General features: G+C 37.4%; 2 protein-coding genes across 7 annotated transcripts in view; one reads left to right on the top strand and one right to left on the bottom strand.

The window, feature by feature from the left end:
* The first annotated feature begins 321 nt into the window (after positions 1-321).
* LOC107754692 (uncharacterized) lies at positions 322-3071 on the top strand. 3 transcript variants are annotated; one of them, XM_016571251.1, is made up of 6 exons: positions 322-614; positions 1275-1345; positions 1993-2169; positions 2250-2311; positions 2532-2676; positions 3046-3071. In XM_016571251.1, exons 1-6 carry the CDS (start codon positions 454-456, stop codon positions 3048-3050), a joined length of 621 nt encoding a protein of 206 aa, XP_016426737.1. In that variant the 5' UTR covers positions 322-453; the 3' UTR covers positions 3051-3071. The 3 variants fall into 3 exon arrangements, with proteins under 3 accessions (XP_016426737.1, XP_016426738.1, XP_016426736.1); XM_016571252.1 differs by having other exon boundaries at positions 323-614; positions 1993-2157; XM_016571250.1 differs by having other exon boundaries at positions 423-614; positions 1993-2166; positions 2247-2311.
* A 1556-nt stretch (positions 3072-4627) lies between these two features.
* The window catches only part of LOC107754693 (tetraspanin-18-like), a 34569-nt gene continuing 20606 nt past the window's right edge, over positions 4628-18590 (bottom strand). For all 4 annotated transcript variants that reach the window (XM_016571256.1, XM_016571255.1, XM_016571253.1 and 1 more), the window contains 7 exons: positions 8627-8722; positions 7205-7399; positions 6461-6535; positions 6277-6375; positions 6038-6199; positions 5581-5664; positions 4628-5266 (listed from right to left, as the gene is read on the bottom strand). In XM_016571256.1, coding sequence (XP_016426742.1) covers positions 5219-5266; positions 5581-5664; positions 6038-6199; positions 6277-6375; positions 6461-6535; positions 7205-7399; positions 8627-8689 — 726 coding nt within the window. In that variant the 5' untranslated portion in view covers positions 8690-8722 and the 3' untranslated portion in view covers positions 4628-5218. The remainder of the gene's footprint in view (positions 5267-5580; positions 5665-6037; positions 6200-6276; positions 6376-6460; positions 6536-7204; positions 7400-8626; positions 8723-18590) is intronic.

The following is an 18590-nucleotide window of genomic DNA, read 5'->3' on the forward strand; positions in this document are numbered from 1 at the left end:
ATAGGCTGCGTCTTGAAACCTAGTAAGCCGCCTACCTAGACATCATTTTTGGGTGTCAATGCCACGTTCTGTATGTGTCTAGCTAGCTAGCTCACTAGTTATTTTAGCCACAGCCATAAACGACAGATCTCAATTCATCATTTCAGCCACCATTTTTTTCTTATGGCGTAAATAACTTTAAACGTTATTACTGTGCATTAGTTTGAGTATTAGAGCGATCTTTTCTTCATGCCTGGTGTTTTTAGGCAATAAAACAGTCTTCTGGATCCTGTTCTTCGACCGTGGTTTAACAAAACCCGGATTAGTTCACATATCCCGGATTGACCTAGCTCGATCTGAAATTGAGTTTTTTCGGCTCTTCTAACACATATCTCGGATTTATGTATCTAGCTAATAAAGACAGCTGACCGTTCATCTGAGGATTTATAAATTTGTCTAGACTCCTAATCTATCATGGCTAAACAGCGTGCTGCATTTTTCAGTGCTGCTGAATTGCAACTTATAATGGAAGGATATGAGGAAGTTAAACATTTAATAAAAACCAAAGGGAACACTATAGCGGCTGCAAAAGTCCGTCAGGGTGCGTGGCGAAAAATAACTGCCAAATTAAATGCGTAGGTATATCTTACATTTAATTAGTCTGGGAGAGCACTAATTAAGCAGTTTTTATGCAGGATATATATGACACACCTGTGCTGGCCACCTTCTTATTCTGCTGTTGGTCACGCTTACAATTACAGATCCAACCCTATGGGAACCTAGAAGAACGTGGCAACAAGTGAAGACGAAATACAAGAACATCGTTCAAAGTGGTAGGTCATGGGGTTTTTGTGTGGGTTTGATGCCCATTGTTCTCTCTCGCTCTGTCTGTCTCTGTTAGGGACTACACAATATATTTTTTACATACTTTTAATTAGTAATGTCAGCTATATAATCCATAAGTATAAATGTCTAACTATGAAGATAAACACAAAGGTATGTATAGCGCTTTTCACAATAAATATTTTAACCACACAGCGTTAGAACGAATAAAAATGCCCTTTAAAAGACCAAATGGGTTGCAAGCTGTAGGTGACAGAGGCTTGGTGAAACCTTTTTAAAGGTTACAACACAAATAGCCTACAAACTAATCTTGACAGAATATGTGCAGTGCTTTACCCCACATCAGATGTTTTATTTAATTTTTTTTTGTAATTATCATACGTCTAAAATACAAACTATTCTTGAAAGCATATACCTTCTTATTCTGCTGTTGGTCACGCTTACAATTACAGATCCAGCCCTATGGGACCTAGAAGAACGTGGCAACAAGTGAAGACGAAATACAAGAACATCGTTCAAAGTGGTAGGTCATGGGGTTTTTGTGTGGGTTTGATGCCCATTGTTCTCTCTCGCTCTGTCTGTCTCTGTTAGGGACTACACAATATATTTTTTACATACTTTTAATTAGTAATGTCAGCTATATAATCCATAAGTATAAATGTCTAACTATGAAGATAAACACAAAGGTATGTATAGCGCTTTTCACAATAAATATTTTAACCACACAGCGTTAGAACGAATAAAAATGCCCTTTAAAAGACCAAATGGGTTGCAAGCTGTAGGTGACAGAGGCTTGGTGAAACCTTTTTAAAGGTTACAACACAAATAGCCTACAAACTAATCTTGACAGAATATGTGCAGTGCTTTACCCCACATCAGATGTTTTATTTAATTTTTTTTTGTAATTATCATACGTCTAAAATACAAACTATTCTTGAAAGCATATACAATGCAACACGTTTCCCTGAAACAGATTTGTTTGTTGTTGTTGTTATTATAAAGAGTCAAAGTGTAATCAAACCTTTTTCCGTTGTACACCTTTTTTTTTTCTGAGATTTTCCTCAGACCCTTAGCACCCCCTTGTTTGAAACCCCCTGTTCTATATGTAAAAACTCAGAATTAGTTTTTAGTGTTTTGAATTGAATAACTTCTGGGTTTAACACAATTTAGCTAACAAGAGAAAGGCTGCGCTGAAGAAGATGAGACTAGTCCCAACAAAAGAGGAGCACATAGATGAAGAGGAGCTGCCCCCTGAGAACAATGTGGACAGTCCTATCATAGCGAGCATAGGTGGTGGCTGCTCGTCTGATCCAGGAGATCCAGCTGGCTGCAGCAGTTATGTCACAGCTGTGTGCACCACATTCTTTATTTGTCTCTACAAATCGATACTGCAGTAAATATACATAATTCATATCACATAATTTCAGTGACTGAACATGGACTGGCCCTACTTCAGCCACCTGTATTATCAGATGAAGAACTGGACTCTGTAAGTTTACAGCTCTGTTTATTTTAATTTTTAATGGGATATCAATGATCATAGTATTAAATAAATATAGTATTTAATACACTAAATGCTTAGAAATAATATGTACAAATTACTTAATTTTTAAATTGTATTAATATTTAAAATAGTATGTGGATGGGCACAACAGTACTATTTGGTGATATGAAATGCAGGAAGATGTTTTAATGCTTTCTTTTTAAAGGAACCTGTGGAAGATGTTAAGACACTATACAAGAAGTATCTCCAAGTAGAGATCTCCAACAGAAAGCAAGAAATGGCATACAGAGCTTTAAAAATGCGCAAAGTGAAGAAGGAAATTCAGTTATTGGACTGGAAATTGGATGCAAGTATGATATTTTGATAATTAACTGTCAGAATAAAGGAAAAGTGTACCTTTCAGACCCAGTAAAATCTGTTTTCAGACATTTTAATTTGTGTTTCCGTAGTTCAGTTGGGAAAACATGAATACAATGAAAGAGAAATTATGGTTTTCTATGTTAATTTCTGAAATTTTAAAATGAGTAAATGGTCAAAAATACAGCGACATGTATAATTAAAATTCAACAGAGAACTGTCTGACACTCAAGTGACTAGATAGATGGATAGATTTTTCATTTGAAAGTGGGCTGAATAGGTGCACTTGTCTAAATATTTATTAGGATAATTTGTGTCTGGAACTATAGTAAGTGGAAATGTGCCTTTTTTTCTTACTGCAGGCTGATCCTTCATGTTGAAAATAAACTTTTTTTTTTTTTTATATAAACCTACTGTGTTCCTTTCAATATTTACAAGTCACAGCAGTTATGTGCAGCAAGATCACTTATAAACTGTGTATGGGGTGCTTGGCATGGAGCAAGGTATGGGGTCATGAGAAAAGTCTGACACATGTAACCTCTGTCACCAGACACAATCATAATGGTACAATCATAACCTTACTGAAATCGCTGACTCAATGAATATTATGGAGTTGACCCTAGCTATTTGATTTCAATATTGACAGGAATATCAACAAGTTTGTGGACTGTCATATTTACATAATATGTTGCTGTGATTATCAAACCTGGTCCCCCATTTCTGATAGATCTGATTCAGCTACTTACCTCCTAAGTAGAGTGTTGCATGATATAAATTGGCTATGCCAAAAGAATGCAGAAAGATCTTAAGATTCCAAGAATGACATCCAGTGTTGGTTGTGTCCAGTGTGAGTGATAAAATCTACCTCCAGTCTACCATTAAAAGCAACTAACAAATAGCTTAATATAGTTCATAAACGAATATGTTATGTACAATTTAAACATTTTAGAAACGGCACAAACAATGCTTGCAAAGCAAAATTAAACCGGCAGTTTGCATTCAGAAAATAATTACACTTAGTCAAGGAAATGAAATTCAGTAAACATGATGTTGCTGACAAGTGGTTAATGGATGATTAACACTTGAAAAAATCAAATTCATTCTGGCTGCAAATCTAATGACAAGCTTGTCAGACATGATAAAACATGACTGTCAAACTCGAGGAGAACTATTGATCTTCCATACAGATTTCATTCAGGAATCAGTGATTTGTCCAACAATTCCTGCATTATTTTATAGAACAACAGATAAGGATGAAACCGTCATTTAGGCTTCTTAACCTGCTTACCTGTGTCTCTTTAAGTCCCATGAGTCTTGAGAACCAATGCACTGCCCAGGATATTTATCGTGTACAGCCTGAGGCAGGGTAAGCAGCTTCTAATGCCTTTTTGCTATTCATACCTTTTCTTTGAACTGTAAACCACTTTCATATTAGGTTGGTTTTAAAATCTGGCATCCTAGATAATATTTTCATTTTTAATATGCAAATATTTATGCACCCTATTTATGATACGAGTTACACTTGAATCATAAATCTCCCAAAAATTAAAACAGTCTAGTGTATTGACACTCTTTAAAGCCATAATTGGTTTATGTAGTATTTAGTATGTGCTACAAAATTAAAGCTTTTATCTAGGATGTTTAGATTTGCTATTGGAATAGCCAGATTCAACCCATGATGGAAAACACAATAATAATAATAAGCACTGCAGATGCTCTTTTTTTTATATCATTCAGTGTCATGTGTACAATAGATACAACACAAATACAGCACAGTTTTGCTAAAATCACATAAAATATTCATGGTTGCAACTCACAAAACAATACTTAAAGCTTTTATCTAGGATGTTTAGATTTGCTATTGGAATAGCCAGATTCCCATGATGGAAAACACAATAATAATAATAATAAGCACTGCAGATGCTCTTTTTTTTTATATCATTCAGTGTCATGTGTACAATATATACAACACAAATACAGCACAGTTTTGCTAAAATCACATAAAATATTCACGGTTGCTCACAACTCACAAAACATTACTTTAGAAGCTGCTGGCCTCTCGGATTATATACAGAAACACAAGCACACACACACACACACACACAAACCAATTTTCCCTGTTTAACAGACACACACTCCCATTCACACAGTGTTTTATTTTAATCATGGCTCTGGAGCAGTGGTGAACAATGTACTGTAAATAAAAGGTAAAACATATTGGTACAAATCTGGTCTTTTTGTCATCTATAAATATTCAACCAAATATCAGTGCAAGGTGTCCTCCATTGACCTTAAAGGACTGCCATAGATGCCACCCTTAATTTACGAATGACTCTTACTTTTGTTTTTCACAAGTACCTCAAAGTCCCAGCTGTGAAGTACGATACATTTTTGGCAATTCTCAGATATTCCAGCATCACAACATAGAAATGGCAAATATATAAGTGTTTTCTTCTTTTTCTTATTTAAAAATTTCTTCCATGCCATGCCATGTTTTTCCTCCTCAAAATGTCCTTAATGTACAGCATGTTAAGATTACTGGATTCCCCTAAACAAACACATAGCAAACACCATGGCAAAAAGCTGATGGGAGAGAAAGAAAAACAAATAAAGTTTAGCAAAGAGTTCAATGCAAATACTATTTTAAAACTACTTCTTTACTACATTGAGCTTGGGAAAGGCGCTATATAAATTAAATATATTATTATTGTTATTATTATTATTATTACATTCATTTGAACAGAATTGTGAGAAGCCCATTTCATGGTAAAGCAATTTCTCTCTCCACTAGGTGGCATTCACAACCCATAGTTCTTGAAAAACAATTTGTCATCACATAATAAGTGTAAAATCATCACATCATACTTTCTTATTAAAAAGCAAAATCATAACCTTACTTCAATAGTCAGCACCACAATAGCAAGGGCTCCAGCCATGTAGATGTATGTCTCAAAATAGTCCACCACTGCTGAATAACAGCCCTGTTTCAAAGAAGTACAGATTTTAATACGAGAGAACAAAATAATGTTGCTTCAGTGGATACTGAATTTCTCATTTATTACTAACTACTCATAGTGACGCCATTCTAAATTGGTTATAACCTGTGTGTATGTGTGTGTGTGTGTGTGTGTATGTATATAACATATATTAATAGAAAAGTATATGTGACTCAGAATATGAATCATTCGTTTTGAGAGTTATTACATAGACAGGGTCATATACCACACTGTTCTTTCTCCAAAAAACAACATATTTACTTTCTTTTATTTTGGTTTTCATCCTTTTTCTTAATGCATTTCTTGTTGCATATTCATTCCCACTCATTTACTAATTTGTACTAAACTCATTGCTGACCTTGTTACGGATTGGCATAATTCCCTTGAGACACTCCTCCTTGCTCAGCATCAGATGGTTCCTCTGGCAACAAACCTCTGGCACTAGTCTGCTGGGGTTCAGCCGTCTGAAGAGGCTCTGATCATCGAAGTCTTCAGCGCTGTTCACCCCACAGCAATCAAACTATGAAGACACCAATACACAGTTTAATGTATTTAAAGGCATTATTGTGCTATATTTTGTACAGTATGTTATCGTACTGTGGTCATAATGGCGTTCCATGTGGAGGTGAAGACATCAGTGCTATTGGTGCCTTGGTAATGTACTTTCAGCTCCTTGGTGAAGTAATCTCTGGTGAGCTGTTGATCCACAGATAGACAGTAGTAGTGAGAGCAGTGATATATTACAGGTGGCTTAATGATATCCAGCTATAATAATACTCACATGCTCCCGGAAAATGAATGCCAGAATGGCCACCGCCAGCTCTGCCAGAAATATGATGAGTATGAGCATGAAGAACTGTGGAAGAAAAACAGGATATTTGCATCTAAATCAGATGTGAAGTAGTTTAGATGTCTAAATATGAATAGGAATTCACAATATTAATATAATTCTGATACTGAGAAGCCAATTATTATGATGCTATAGCCTATTTTAAAATGTATATTATTCTGTTTAAATTAATAATTTTAAAAAAGCATTACGATATATTTGCATCTGAATCAGATGTGAAGTACTTCAGATGCCTAAATATGCAACAAATAAGTATATTAAGTGTTACACACATTGCTTTTTGATGCTAAATAGGGATGCACAATATTAATATAATTCTGGCAATTGGTTTGAAAATATATATTATTTTGTTTAAAAAATAAAAGTAAAACCCTAAATTTAAAAAAAAACTTTAAAATAAATATTTGAAATGCTTCAAGTGAATTTAGGTGTAACAACGTTATAACCCACAGTATAAAAATTGACATTTATTTTGATATTTGCTAAAGATTACATTTAGTGTTATTAAATTATTAGAATTATTATTAGTATTTAAAGACTGATTTTAAGTGAGCATTAGATGACAGCAAAGGTAATCTAAATTGTACAAATGGGGGAAATTAGCATTTACAATAAATATCCAATATTGACAGATACCAATAAATTATATATCTAGTAAGAAAGAAAATCCCATACAAACAGTAGAAGGCATTTATTTTCTCGTATGGCTCCGCAGCAGCCCAGAAATCCCAGTAGGAACAGCATCCCGCCCATGATCAAAATTGTATAGACTCCTGTAAACAGGAGAGGGTTGGCTGCCACAATCTCCCGGAAACCTGTCGGATCCACCAGCACCCAGATTCCCACCCCAAGAAGGAATGCACCTCCAAGCTAAAGGAGGAGAAAATGGCTTAGTATAGATCCCAGCAAGTATTTTAAAAAAAAGTGATTTTATGATATAGCAATATTGAGATTATCAAATAATGATTGATGCTCAGTTTTCTATGAAACAGCACATTTTCCCACAGCACTAGTGTGGCAGAGGGAAATTCATGATACTGCTAAAAAAAAAAACGAAGGCACATTGGCGCAAGATCAGTGTGTTTATTTCATACCGTTATGTTAACATTTTTTCAAAGTGGCGACATGGATCATTCAGACTCTTTTCAACTACACGTTTTGTTAGGAAAGCAAGAGTCTGCACCTGCATCTCATCAGGTTTTCAATCTAATAAAGAAACCAGATTCTTTCCACACTTCCAACCAAAGCAAATCATCACTCCCAGTCAGTCTGAAACAAACACAACTAGCATGATGCCACAGTCAAGTTCAGATCTTATCAGCCTACGGTATGTAAAACAATGGTCTACGCTTTTAAAAATAAATGTTCTTTAACTGCATCAATGGTTCCATGAAGAACCTTTCAAGAACATTCACCTTTTCATTCTTTATTGTGGAAGAAGCTCTTTGAATTATTAAAATATTCTACACACTGTTGAATGAAAACAGCACTAGTGTGGCAGAGGGAAATTCATGATACTGCTAAAAAAAACACCTTTGAGAACAAAGGAAGACTAGGAAGTGCAGTGTGGTTTATGAGCAAAACGAAGGCACATTGGCGCAAGATCAGTGTGTTTATTTCATACCGTTATGTTAACATTTTTTCAAAGTGGCGACTTGGATCATTCAGACTCTTTTCAACTACACGTTTTGTTAGGAAAGCAAGAGTCTGCACCTGCATCTCATCAGGTTTTCAATCTAATAAAGAAACCAGATTCTTTCCACACTTCCAACCAAAGCAAATCATCACTCCCAGTCAGTCTGAAACAAACACAACTAGCATGATGCCACAGTCAAGTTCAGATCTTATCAGCCTACGGTATGTAAAACAATGGTCTACGCTTTTAAAAATAAATGTTCTTTAACTGCATCAATGGTTCCATGAAGAACCTTTCAAGAACATTCACCTTTTCATTCTTTATTGTGGAAGAAGCTCTTTGAATTATTAAAATATTCTACACACTGTTGAATGAAAGGCTCTTTGGGGAACACAAAATGGTTTCCCAATGGCATCACTGCAAAACCCCTTTTGGAACCTTTAGAGAAAGAGAGCACTCACAAAAATGAAGAAGTTGAAGATGAACATGAGGTACTTGATGCAACTAAGACAGTCCCCCTCCATACTTGTGCCTCTTGCTGAAGCTTCTCCTTGCCCCTGAGGAAGCATCGTGAGAAACAAAGAGAGGCGTTACTCCACAGGAGACGCACAAGTCACATGCTCCGTTTAAAGATAAGTCCAGGAGTCAGTGTTGTAAGTGACTGGTGGGTTTTTGTGTTTTTAAGCTCATTCAGTGAGATCATTTTGTGAATTTGTCACTTAAATAATACACTGGCATTGACAAAACACACATTGACAGACATATTGTGTTCAGGCGCTCCAGATGAATAATGCCGCATTATGTAGTTCAAAGAATGACTGGCAGCTCCTGTAATCATATGCCTGGAAATGTAACACAAAGATAGACGTAAAACAAAATTCACAGCCTTTTCTCTATAAAAAAAACATTTCACACCGACTGCTCATGCATGTTACATGCTGACTCGACGTACACAATGAGTTGTTTGTGAAAGGAAATATGCAGGAGGAGTACTGAAAACGGGCAGCTTGGCTAAAAAAACACCATCAGGACTGCTGGAGCACATTTGCTCATCTTCACACCAGGAGCGATACTCAGACGGCTAAATAAACATGTCCTTTCAGCACTCCAGACCGCAAGCTGTGTGCCCCAGTCTTTCCCTGAAATTCATCTAAGCACTCTAGTTCTTTTCTGCTTATATGCTCCAGGTGTTTTCAAACAATGTTCCATCACCTGTGCTTCTTTAATGATGCAAATTTCCCTTTGCTCTGCTACGAGACAATACAGGGTGCACAGTGTACAAAAACGCTATTAGAGGGTTGACTGCCTGAAATTACTGATTATTTTTTATTATTTATACTCAGTATCTCGCTTTTCAGCTTTGTGATGATAAAGAATATTTGTTTGATGCTTTTTCCTGCATGTCTTTTTAGAGTAATGAGGTTGATGGTAAGTGCTCCCTCCATGAAAAGCTAGTGTCCCTTGCTGACAACACACTCTCTATAATTACAGGCCATTAGGGGAATTTAGGTTAATGATGGTACAGTTCTTCATTAGAGCATTGGGTCCTGAGCTCACCTCCCACAGGTAGCTTTGACTTTGGTACTGCCTCAAAAACTGGCCCTTGGGATCAGGTGAAGCAGTAGTGCGTATAATAACAGACGGACTCTCATATTTTCTGCTTGCTATGACCAGCCAGTGTCTCGGCTAGCCTTCTGCAGCTGTGGTCCCTGTAAAAATAGCTCTGAACAGCTGGCCGATTTCACGGGAGCTGATGGTAGATGCCATGGCGGCAAATAATTCCACCTCTCTTCGCACGGAAAGGTTCTGGCATAATTCAATAATCCCCCCAGCCTGGTTTTTCCAAAGTAATTTCCTGTGCAACACTGCGAGTCAGTCAGGTGTTATAAGTGGCGGAATGGAAGTGACCTCGGGAGCCCTGCTAAACTCCCTCCCTCAGAAATACACGATGGGCTCTGATTGATTAGCTGGCCCAGTTGCCTCGCCATGGCCTCGCCCCCTTTGCTGCGTGTTCCCGGAGGCAGGGTTTATGTAAAATTCTGGGTTCTTGACGTAACGGACCTGGGAAGTAACTTGTTGTAGTCCCTTACCAGTCGTTTTTGTAGGCATTAAACTGCCAGAATTTTAAAAGATGATATCTCCGTTTGCATTGAACTTTCAGCTTCGTAACTTTGCAGATATTGTTTATGATCAAACAGCAACATTACACACTAACTAACATTAAAAAACGTGAAATCGCAATCAACCACCCCTTTAAGCAGTGAGTTGCGTCGTTGTTTGGGAAACACACCCCAGAACCATTTCACAATTCACTCAAAAGTATGTTTACATGCAACCAAATAATCAGTTTAAAATCGCATTGTTGGCTCAATCAATCTGGTTGAGCTCGATCCAAATGAAATTTCAATCTGATTGAAAGGGGTGGTGTATATATTAAATAATCTGATTCAAAAATGCTAGCATGCATGCACAGTGCAGTGATGTTTATGGCTTAGGTTTATTTATGTTTGTGTGTTATGACCTGGTTAGTGGTGGAGTGTGAATATTTTCTAAAAAAGCTTAGACTTTTTTTTTTGATAGGCCTATGTCATAAAAGCAAAAACACCAGTTATGCTCACTATAGCTCTTGTAACTTGCAGTCTCTTTCTCCATTTCTGAATGTGGCAACTGACACAATGTGCATGAGCTGAACTTCGGAATAAAGAAATATGTTATAATATATAATATATATATATATATATATATAATATATCTGATTGCAATGTTTAGGGTACATATAAACAGAACTTCCAGATTGTGAAATGTGATTGGTTTTAGCACACAAAAGTAGACAACACAGGTAAATATCCACAACACAGAGCTTTATTGAGAGGCTTTGTGCACAGACTTGGCTAAAATTGGAGATGAACCAGTGATAGAAGTTGGCAAAGCCCAGGAATCGTTGAAGTTATTTGATGGTGCTTGGTTGCAGCCATTCCTTGACAACTTGTACCTTCCTCTGGTCCATGTGAATGCCATGATGGTCGATGACATATCCCAGAAACTGGATAGAATTACGGTGAAACTCACACTTCTCCAGTTTAGAGGTGGTGTTGTCTCAGCTTCTGAAGGACCTGCTTCACGTGGTGGCGATGTTTGGCCAGGTTCTGGGAGAAAATGTACACTATGACGAAGCGTTGGAGGTAATCCCGGAACACCTCATTCATGAATCCTTGGAAGACCGAGGGTGAGTCGGAGGGCCAACCTTACTAGGCATGGATGAAGGAAGTGCAGGTGGCTTCGGAACGGACGATACACAGTTCTGAAAACAATATTCACTACATTGCAGGATCTCACCAGTATTCCACTTCACATTGGGAGAGTGTTGGGTTAACCAAGGGCGTCCCAAGATGATGTAGGCAAATGAACCTTCCAGCATCAGAAATGAAATGGGTTCATCATGGTGCAGACATCCAATGCAAAGCGTGATGGTGGGAGAGCAGTACAGGATCTTGCCTTTGCCCATCAGTTTTCCCAAGACAGTGTGAATATCTAATGGTTGTTGACAGGTTTTCCTTTTGAGGTTGAGTTGTCGGAGGAGATTCAGTGAGATGAGAGTTCCCGGAGGATCCCGAGTCGAGAAGAACTTGCGCTGAATCAGATCGGTGAGTAGAGGTTACCAGCACAGCAGTGCGTGACAGTGGTGCAATCATGGGTTGTAACTGAAGGGTACTCACGGCTGGGCGTGGTGGACAGACTGGGCAGGCAGCCATCATGTGTCCTGCTGCTCCATAATACAAACAGTGACTGTTGTTGATTTTCTGTTGATGCTCCGCTCGAGTGAGGTGGTACGAGTCTATCTGCATGGGTTCTGGTGCTGGAGGCGTGGCAGACGGTGTGGCGGGTAGAGGAGATGTAGCAGGTAGATCAATATTACAGGCTGCGAGCCACTGAGAGATGCAGATAGCCATTTGGATGAAATTTTCCAAGCCCACAACATCACCATAGATGACCATTTGCTAACGGATGTTGAGGCTGAGCCCTTGTCTGAACAGGGTAAGGAACACCACTTCATTCAAGCCACTGGTGGCCGCAAGAGTGCGGAACTGCAGTGCATAATCACTCACTGTGGAGGAGCCTTGATATAGCTGGAAGAGTTGATCGCTTATGGATAGTTCGCTGTCCAAATACCTCTTTGAAGTAAGTGATGAATGCAGTGAGTGAGCTGGTAATGGGGCTGTTGGTATCCCAGATGGATTGTGCCCACTGCAGAGTTCGTCCAGACAAGAGTGATATGATATAGGCAATTTTGGCCCGATCGCTGGGGAATAATTGGGGCTGCATCTTGATGTATCCTGATCTCCTTTACCAGTGTATATTTGGCCTGTTTATACAAGAATCTGTCCCCATTTCTGCGAGCATCTTCTTTGGCCTGACAGAGTTGTCTGAGTATTGCAGTGAACCATGGTTTGTCTATTGTAATATACCTTGTACATACAATTAATAATAATAATAATAGTTCATTACATTTATATAGCGCTTTTCTAGGCACTCAAAGTGCTTTACATTCTCAGAATTGTCAATTTCTATATTGTTATTGCCTATTTACTTGTTCTAATTTTATTTTTTTTTTATCTGTGTTTTTGTCCTGTCACTGTCATTCTGTTGCACTGTGGAAGCTTCTGTCACGAAAACAAATTCCTCGTATGTGTAAACATACCTGGCAATAAAGCTCATTCTGATTCTGATTCTAAAGAGTACATCGGATGGGCCATGGGACTGGCGGAGACAGATTGTGAAACAGTGGTGGAGATTGGCTGAAGAGACTGATGGATGGCCTTGTGTTTGCTCATTGAACTCAAAAAGCACCCAAAAATCTGTGTTTTTCATGCAGAAGGGACCTCTTGAACTGTAGAGGGAAAAAAACAATGCACTGTTACAGCAGTAGATGAGAGTCAATGACCGAGGAGATAGTGGGGCAGGATTGAGCTATGATTTCTGCATTCAGCTACAGAACACAACCAATCACACACCACCTCTGCCTCTTACAGAATAAATCAACCTGTCACAGCTGCCTGGAGGAATCGTAGCATACACATGAAGTGTTTTCACACAGCTCTGGCAAAACATTTAATTCACAATGCACTCATCCATCACGAGACAGCCTCCAACTGGGTGGTACAGCTCAGAGAGAAACAGTATGGAGGATCTTCTTCATCCACTCCTCACATTTCGTGTAAACACTTGTTATAAGCTATTTGAGTGCAACATGAGGACATTGCTCTTCAAAACATCTGTGCATGTTTGTCTCAGCTGACCCATGAGATCCAGCATTGGTCTTTCCATCTGAAGATCTTTCCATCTGGATGGTTTCTTCTGGTTGTGAAGTACAAATTGCTTAACAGATAATAACATTAGGCAGCATGTTTCTGATTGAATGATTACCACGTTTTCTAACTAAACACGTGGAAAAACTGCACTTAGGTTAAAACTGCACTCTATATGGTAAAGGATGTCACAGCTACCGACTGCCTTTGCTGAAGTCTTGCTGTCTTTTGTTAGAGGTCTGTCACATTTACCTATTAAAAATGGAAGAGTGGTGTCAGACTCAAGGACTGCCTCTGACATTTCTCTCCGATTCCCTGTCACGAACAGCAACACCCATTTTGGCAGCAAATCAATCTGAAGCTCAATGAATTAAAAACAGGAATACCATACAACCAACAAACTATTGCCTGAATTAAGATGCAATGGTAAAGTATGTTTATTGGCAGCTTCAGCGAGAATAAACAAATATGGTTACAAAATATATATTTTGTCATCATTTACTCACTTTCATGTTGTTCCAAACCTGTTTGTCTTTCTTTCTTGGAAAATACCATGGAAGTCAGAGGCATCCAATGATGTTTTGTCATACAGGTTTACAAGAGAGTGAATGCTGACAGTTTTTTTTTATTTTCTGTAAACTATTTCTTTAACCCTATAAAGCCTACTACATCATATTTGATATACAAATTTCTGAGGCCTCTAAATTATAAACTTGATCAAAACTTTGCTGTCAGCGAGGAGAAACAAATATGGTTACAAAATATATATTTTGTCATCATTTACTCACTTTCATGTTGTTCCAAACCTGTTTGTCTTTCTTTCTTGGAAAATACCATGAAAGTCAGAGGCATCCAATGATGTTTTGTCATACAGGTTTACAAGAGAGTGAATGCTGGCAGTTTTTTTTTATTTTCTGTAAACTATTTCTTTAACCCTATAAAGCCTACTACATCATATTTGATATACAAATTTCTGAGGCCTCTAAATTATAAACTTGATCAAAACTTTGCTGAAAAATCTATGTACACAATCTGCTACAAGATTTCTGTCATCTGATTAATAGTTTGTACTTTATCAAGTAAAAGGCCTTTTAGTATATTTCTGAAATTTAGTATCATTCTGAAGCAACAGAAAAATCAACTTATTGTATTGCATTATGTGCTTTGCCCCCCCCCAAAAACTAAACTAAAACTATAGCTTAGATAATAGATAATAAAACTAAGCATTTAATTATCATCTTGCAGCCTATTATTTGGGAAATATATACTGTAGAGTGACAACTGATAATGCTATACATTTTATTTAAGTCTGCTATACTGTTATAAAGATATCATTGATTTACATTACAAACAAATATCAGAATTTATTTTTTGGATTTTTTTTCTAAACGTTCAATAAACATTTTAAATACTTCAGCATTTGCTGAGAAAATGTTTGACAGACATGCACTTCACTGGCTACTATTAGACTAATGTTTGCCAGAAACCAAATGAAAAATAAGCCATCTATACTGCATTCTAAAAGACAACCTTTTAACAGATTTGCATTCTCCAAAGTGATATAAACTAGACAGCATGCTTTTAACTTTTCTTATAACTGTGCCAGCATGGGGCTGATTTCAGTAGAATATATTGAACTTAAAACACTTTAGCACTGAAAAGTCTCTATTTTGCATGTAATCATACAAAGAAAGAGATGAGTCAAAGTTAAAGCCTGATTTCAAAGGTTCCAAACTTCTTTAGACAATTCCCTTCAACAATGTTTCCTTTATTCATAAAGATGAAAACTAGGTGGAAATGACAAACTGAAAGAACACAACACAGTGAACACTTTGCTACATAATGATCAGACACTAACATTAATAAGCCACATTAAAATTCACACTCTTTGTACTACATGTCAAAACAGGATCTATGGTTAAATGTACGAACCTCTCTATATCTAGTCCTTTTGATGAAACCAAGTTGATATTTTTGGCATACATTCCCGAACTGAGACCTAGTAAAGATTCTATTTTACCCCTGGGGAGCTTTTTCTTCCTCCTCCCGCTCTTCTTATCCAAGTCCCTAAACTGAGGTCAAACGGCTATTGCTTTTACCTTTGATGATAAGTCACTGCACCAAATAACTTCAAATTAATGGCATAGCATGATATTAAATACATACAAAAATATATTATTTTCCTCTTATGGGTCTCAACTGATAGGATAGAGAAAAAAATGTTGTGGAGGAGGGTGGAGGAACGATCCATATTAAAGAGCAGGAGTCAATGGTTGCTGTGCGAGGTGAGCTGAATGCTAAGCAGACACATAAAGTGAATTTATAGGACTTGCCTCTCTTCTTTAGACAGTTACTGAAGCCCTTGGGAAACAGCTGTGTCTGAGTTATCTCATGTGGCATTAGCACATACATCATAACCTCTGTATTGATGAACCGCGCTCTGGTGCACAACCAGTTAGTCAATGAATGCTACTCTGTTTCTCAAAGGAGTATATTAAGCTAAAGGGCATCACTTAAAGGAAATAATTTAGGGGGAAAAAAAGAGGGTTTCCTTTTCATGTGATAGCATTTATTGAACGATACAACACAAAAATATGCTAATGCATTACTGTAATATAGGTAGTTCTTTTCAGAGCATGCACCAGTAAGCACTGCTATTATTTATGGCTTTTCCTTCACAGTCCGACGCCTTCAATCATCCACGGTCTGTGCATTCTAAAGCATCCTGTATCTGAGGATGATGTTTCTGAAGAGAGATGCCTGTGTATCTAATTATGTCAGCACCTCAATCTACCCAAGGGAGAAATGTACACCAATGCTAGAGGCAATCGATGCATTTAGGCTAAGAATTGATCTGTTGATTAGATGCTACACCAATATTCTCACCGCTTTTTCTTTGGAGATAAAGCTCGTCATTTCTCAAGATTCATGCCAAGTACACAGTAGAAACAGTGATTCTTCAGTCCCTTAGTTCAGACTATTAATCACCATTATTTGGACTATTAATCACCTGTATAGAATTGTGTTATGGTACTCAGGGGCGTCATGCACTTATTATTTTTGAGGGGGCACGAGTCAAAAACTCTCATTATAATCACTGAAGCTGTTTACACTGTGAAATGCATATCTTACTTACATCGTACGCACATCTGCACTTTGTTGTTTCTGAGGAGAGAGTTAATTCGCCAGAAAGCAGAATTCACGGTGCGTTCCAAACGGGATATATCGCCCTCCGAAGGACACTTCGGTGTGAAAACATTCATGGCCGCCATATTAAAGGGTCGTTCCAAACCGAAGTACTCAAAACTGGCCACTTCAAAGGGCCCTTCGGAATGAAGGATTTCAAAGGGTACAACTGATGGACACTTAGGGCCCCCCATGATCCGTAATGACTGTAATATTTTTACTAGTTTTATAACATTATTATGGTCAAAACGACATTGTACTTCAACAATTACTTTACAGCTACCTTTATCAGTACATTCAAATATTTCAAATACATAGACACAATATACATTACAAATACATATTACATTACATTACATTACATATACAAATATACATTATATTTAACGTGAAAGACAACTGGGGGTCAACAGTGTACAAAAATTTTGTAACAAAATGTATGACAAAGGTGCATCCTTGATCGTCTCGTTAAGATGACGCAGAAGTGCGTTCCAAAAAAAGAGTTATTTTTTACCCCTACACCCTTCGTCCCTTCGAAGCTCTCACTCCGGAGGGTAAACCCTTTGAAGGGATTAGGGCATAGGGATGAGCCCTTCCAAATGGAACGCAGGGTCAGTCAGCGACACGCGCAGTGAACAAAACTCTGGTGTTTCAGCGATGACTCATCTGAACGCCTCTGATTGGCCATTGCATTCATAAGCTCAACAGAATCATGTGTGTATAATTCGGCTATTTTTGTCTTTTGGAAGCTGCATTCCAAATCCACTTGGCTCGAAAATCTGAGGGGGCACATTCCCCCTCAGTTTGAATGAGTATGACGCCTCTGATGGTAGCCTACTTAAAATTGTGATGTAACAGAAGTAGTGACAGATCTTTTCTTCCATACTGTAATGTACATCAGAGTGAAACAGATTATCGAAAAACAAAAAAGATACAGGACAGGAACTTGGTTCTCTCCATCGGTTGGTGAGTGGATGAAGGCAGATCTGAATAGGAGTTTGCAGTCAATTGTAAGAAAAAGGTAGGGTTTAAGTGGACTGAATGAATTGAGAGGTCTGTCATACATCACCAGAGAGAACTCTGTCGTTTCACTGGAAGATCAAAGTATAACACTGATTGAAAAGTATCAGCTCAAAAAAAAAAACCTATAGGAATGAATCTTACACAATAAAATGCATTAAGAAAACAGATAGGTTTAATTTACACTTAATGCTGACTTCAACTATTTAAACTTTAGAAAGCCTCTGATGTGATGACTGACTAATTCTTCACAGTTTCATGTATGAGATGTTTCATCTACCATGTTCCCATTGGTATTCAGGAGCTGTTACTCTGATCCACAATGCTATGACCTTCAAATGATGTGTTTTGACTCAGAAATAAGGTCAGACAGATAAAACTGGGTTTTTTTTTTTTAAGAAAGTGAAAACACTGACCCTAAAATACATAAGAGATCTGTGTATTGGACAGTCCTTCTAGCAGAAGTCCACAGCATTATGCTGTAAGGAAAAGAAAACATGGTGGATATTTCAGGACAAAACATATCACATCTAAATCCTAAACAAAAATTATTTCATCTAGATAAAATAAATAAATGTGAATCATTTAACTAAAATATAATATAATATAATACATGAGAGAATTATGAAATGTAACAATATTCTAAATTATTATAACCTAAAAATTATTATTAATTTAACAAATAAATATGAGTACACAAGCAAATATTCATATGTGACCCTGGACCACAAAACCAGTCATGACTTTGTGGTCCAGGGTCACATATTTCTAAATTAGACTCTTAATGGTGACTCTCCATTGGACTAGACTTAATTGGTGCCTGAGAAACCTGCCAATAAAGTAATTATGGAAAAATTGTATTTAATTTGGAAAGGGGGCGGGGGGGGGGGTTTAAATAGTAAATGTGTTAGTA

Source organism: Sinocyclocheilus rhinocerous, unplaced genomic scaffold, assembly GCF_001515625.1.
Source record: "Sinocyclocheilus rhinocerous isolate Xijiao unplaced genomic scaffold, SAMN03320098_v1.1 scaffold742, whole genome shotgun sequence".
NCBI lineage: Eukaryota > Metazoa > Chordata > Actinopteri > Cypriniformes > Cyprinidae > Sinocyclocheilus > Sinocyclocheilus rhinocerous.

What these genes read in the sequence shown, in the direction of transcription:
- LOC107754692 (XM_016571251.1), top strand. Translation starts at nt 454, where the DNA reads ATGGCTAAACAGCGTGCTGCATTTTTCAGTGCTGCTGAATTGCAACTT. An exon ending in ATAACTGCCAAATTAAATGC is followed by an intron (nt 615 to 1,274) that starts GTAGGTATATCT and finishes TTACAATTACAG; the next exon opens with ATCCAGCCCTATGGGACCTA. An exon ending in CTGCAGCAGTTATGTCACAG is followed by an intron (nt 2,170 to 2,249) that starts CTGTGTGCACCA and finishes ACATAATTTCAG; the next exon opens with TGACTGAACATGGACTGGCC.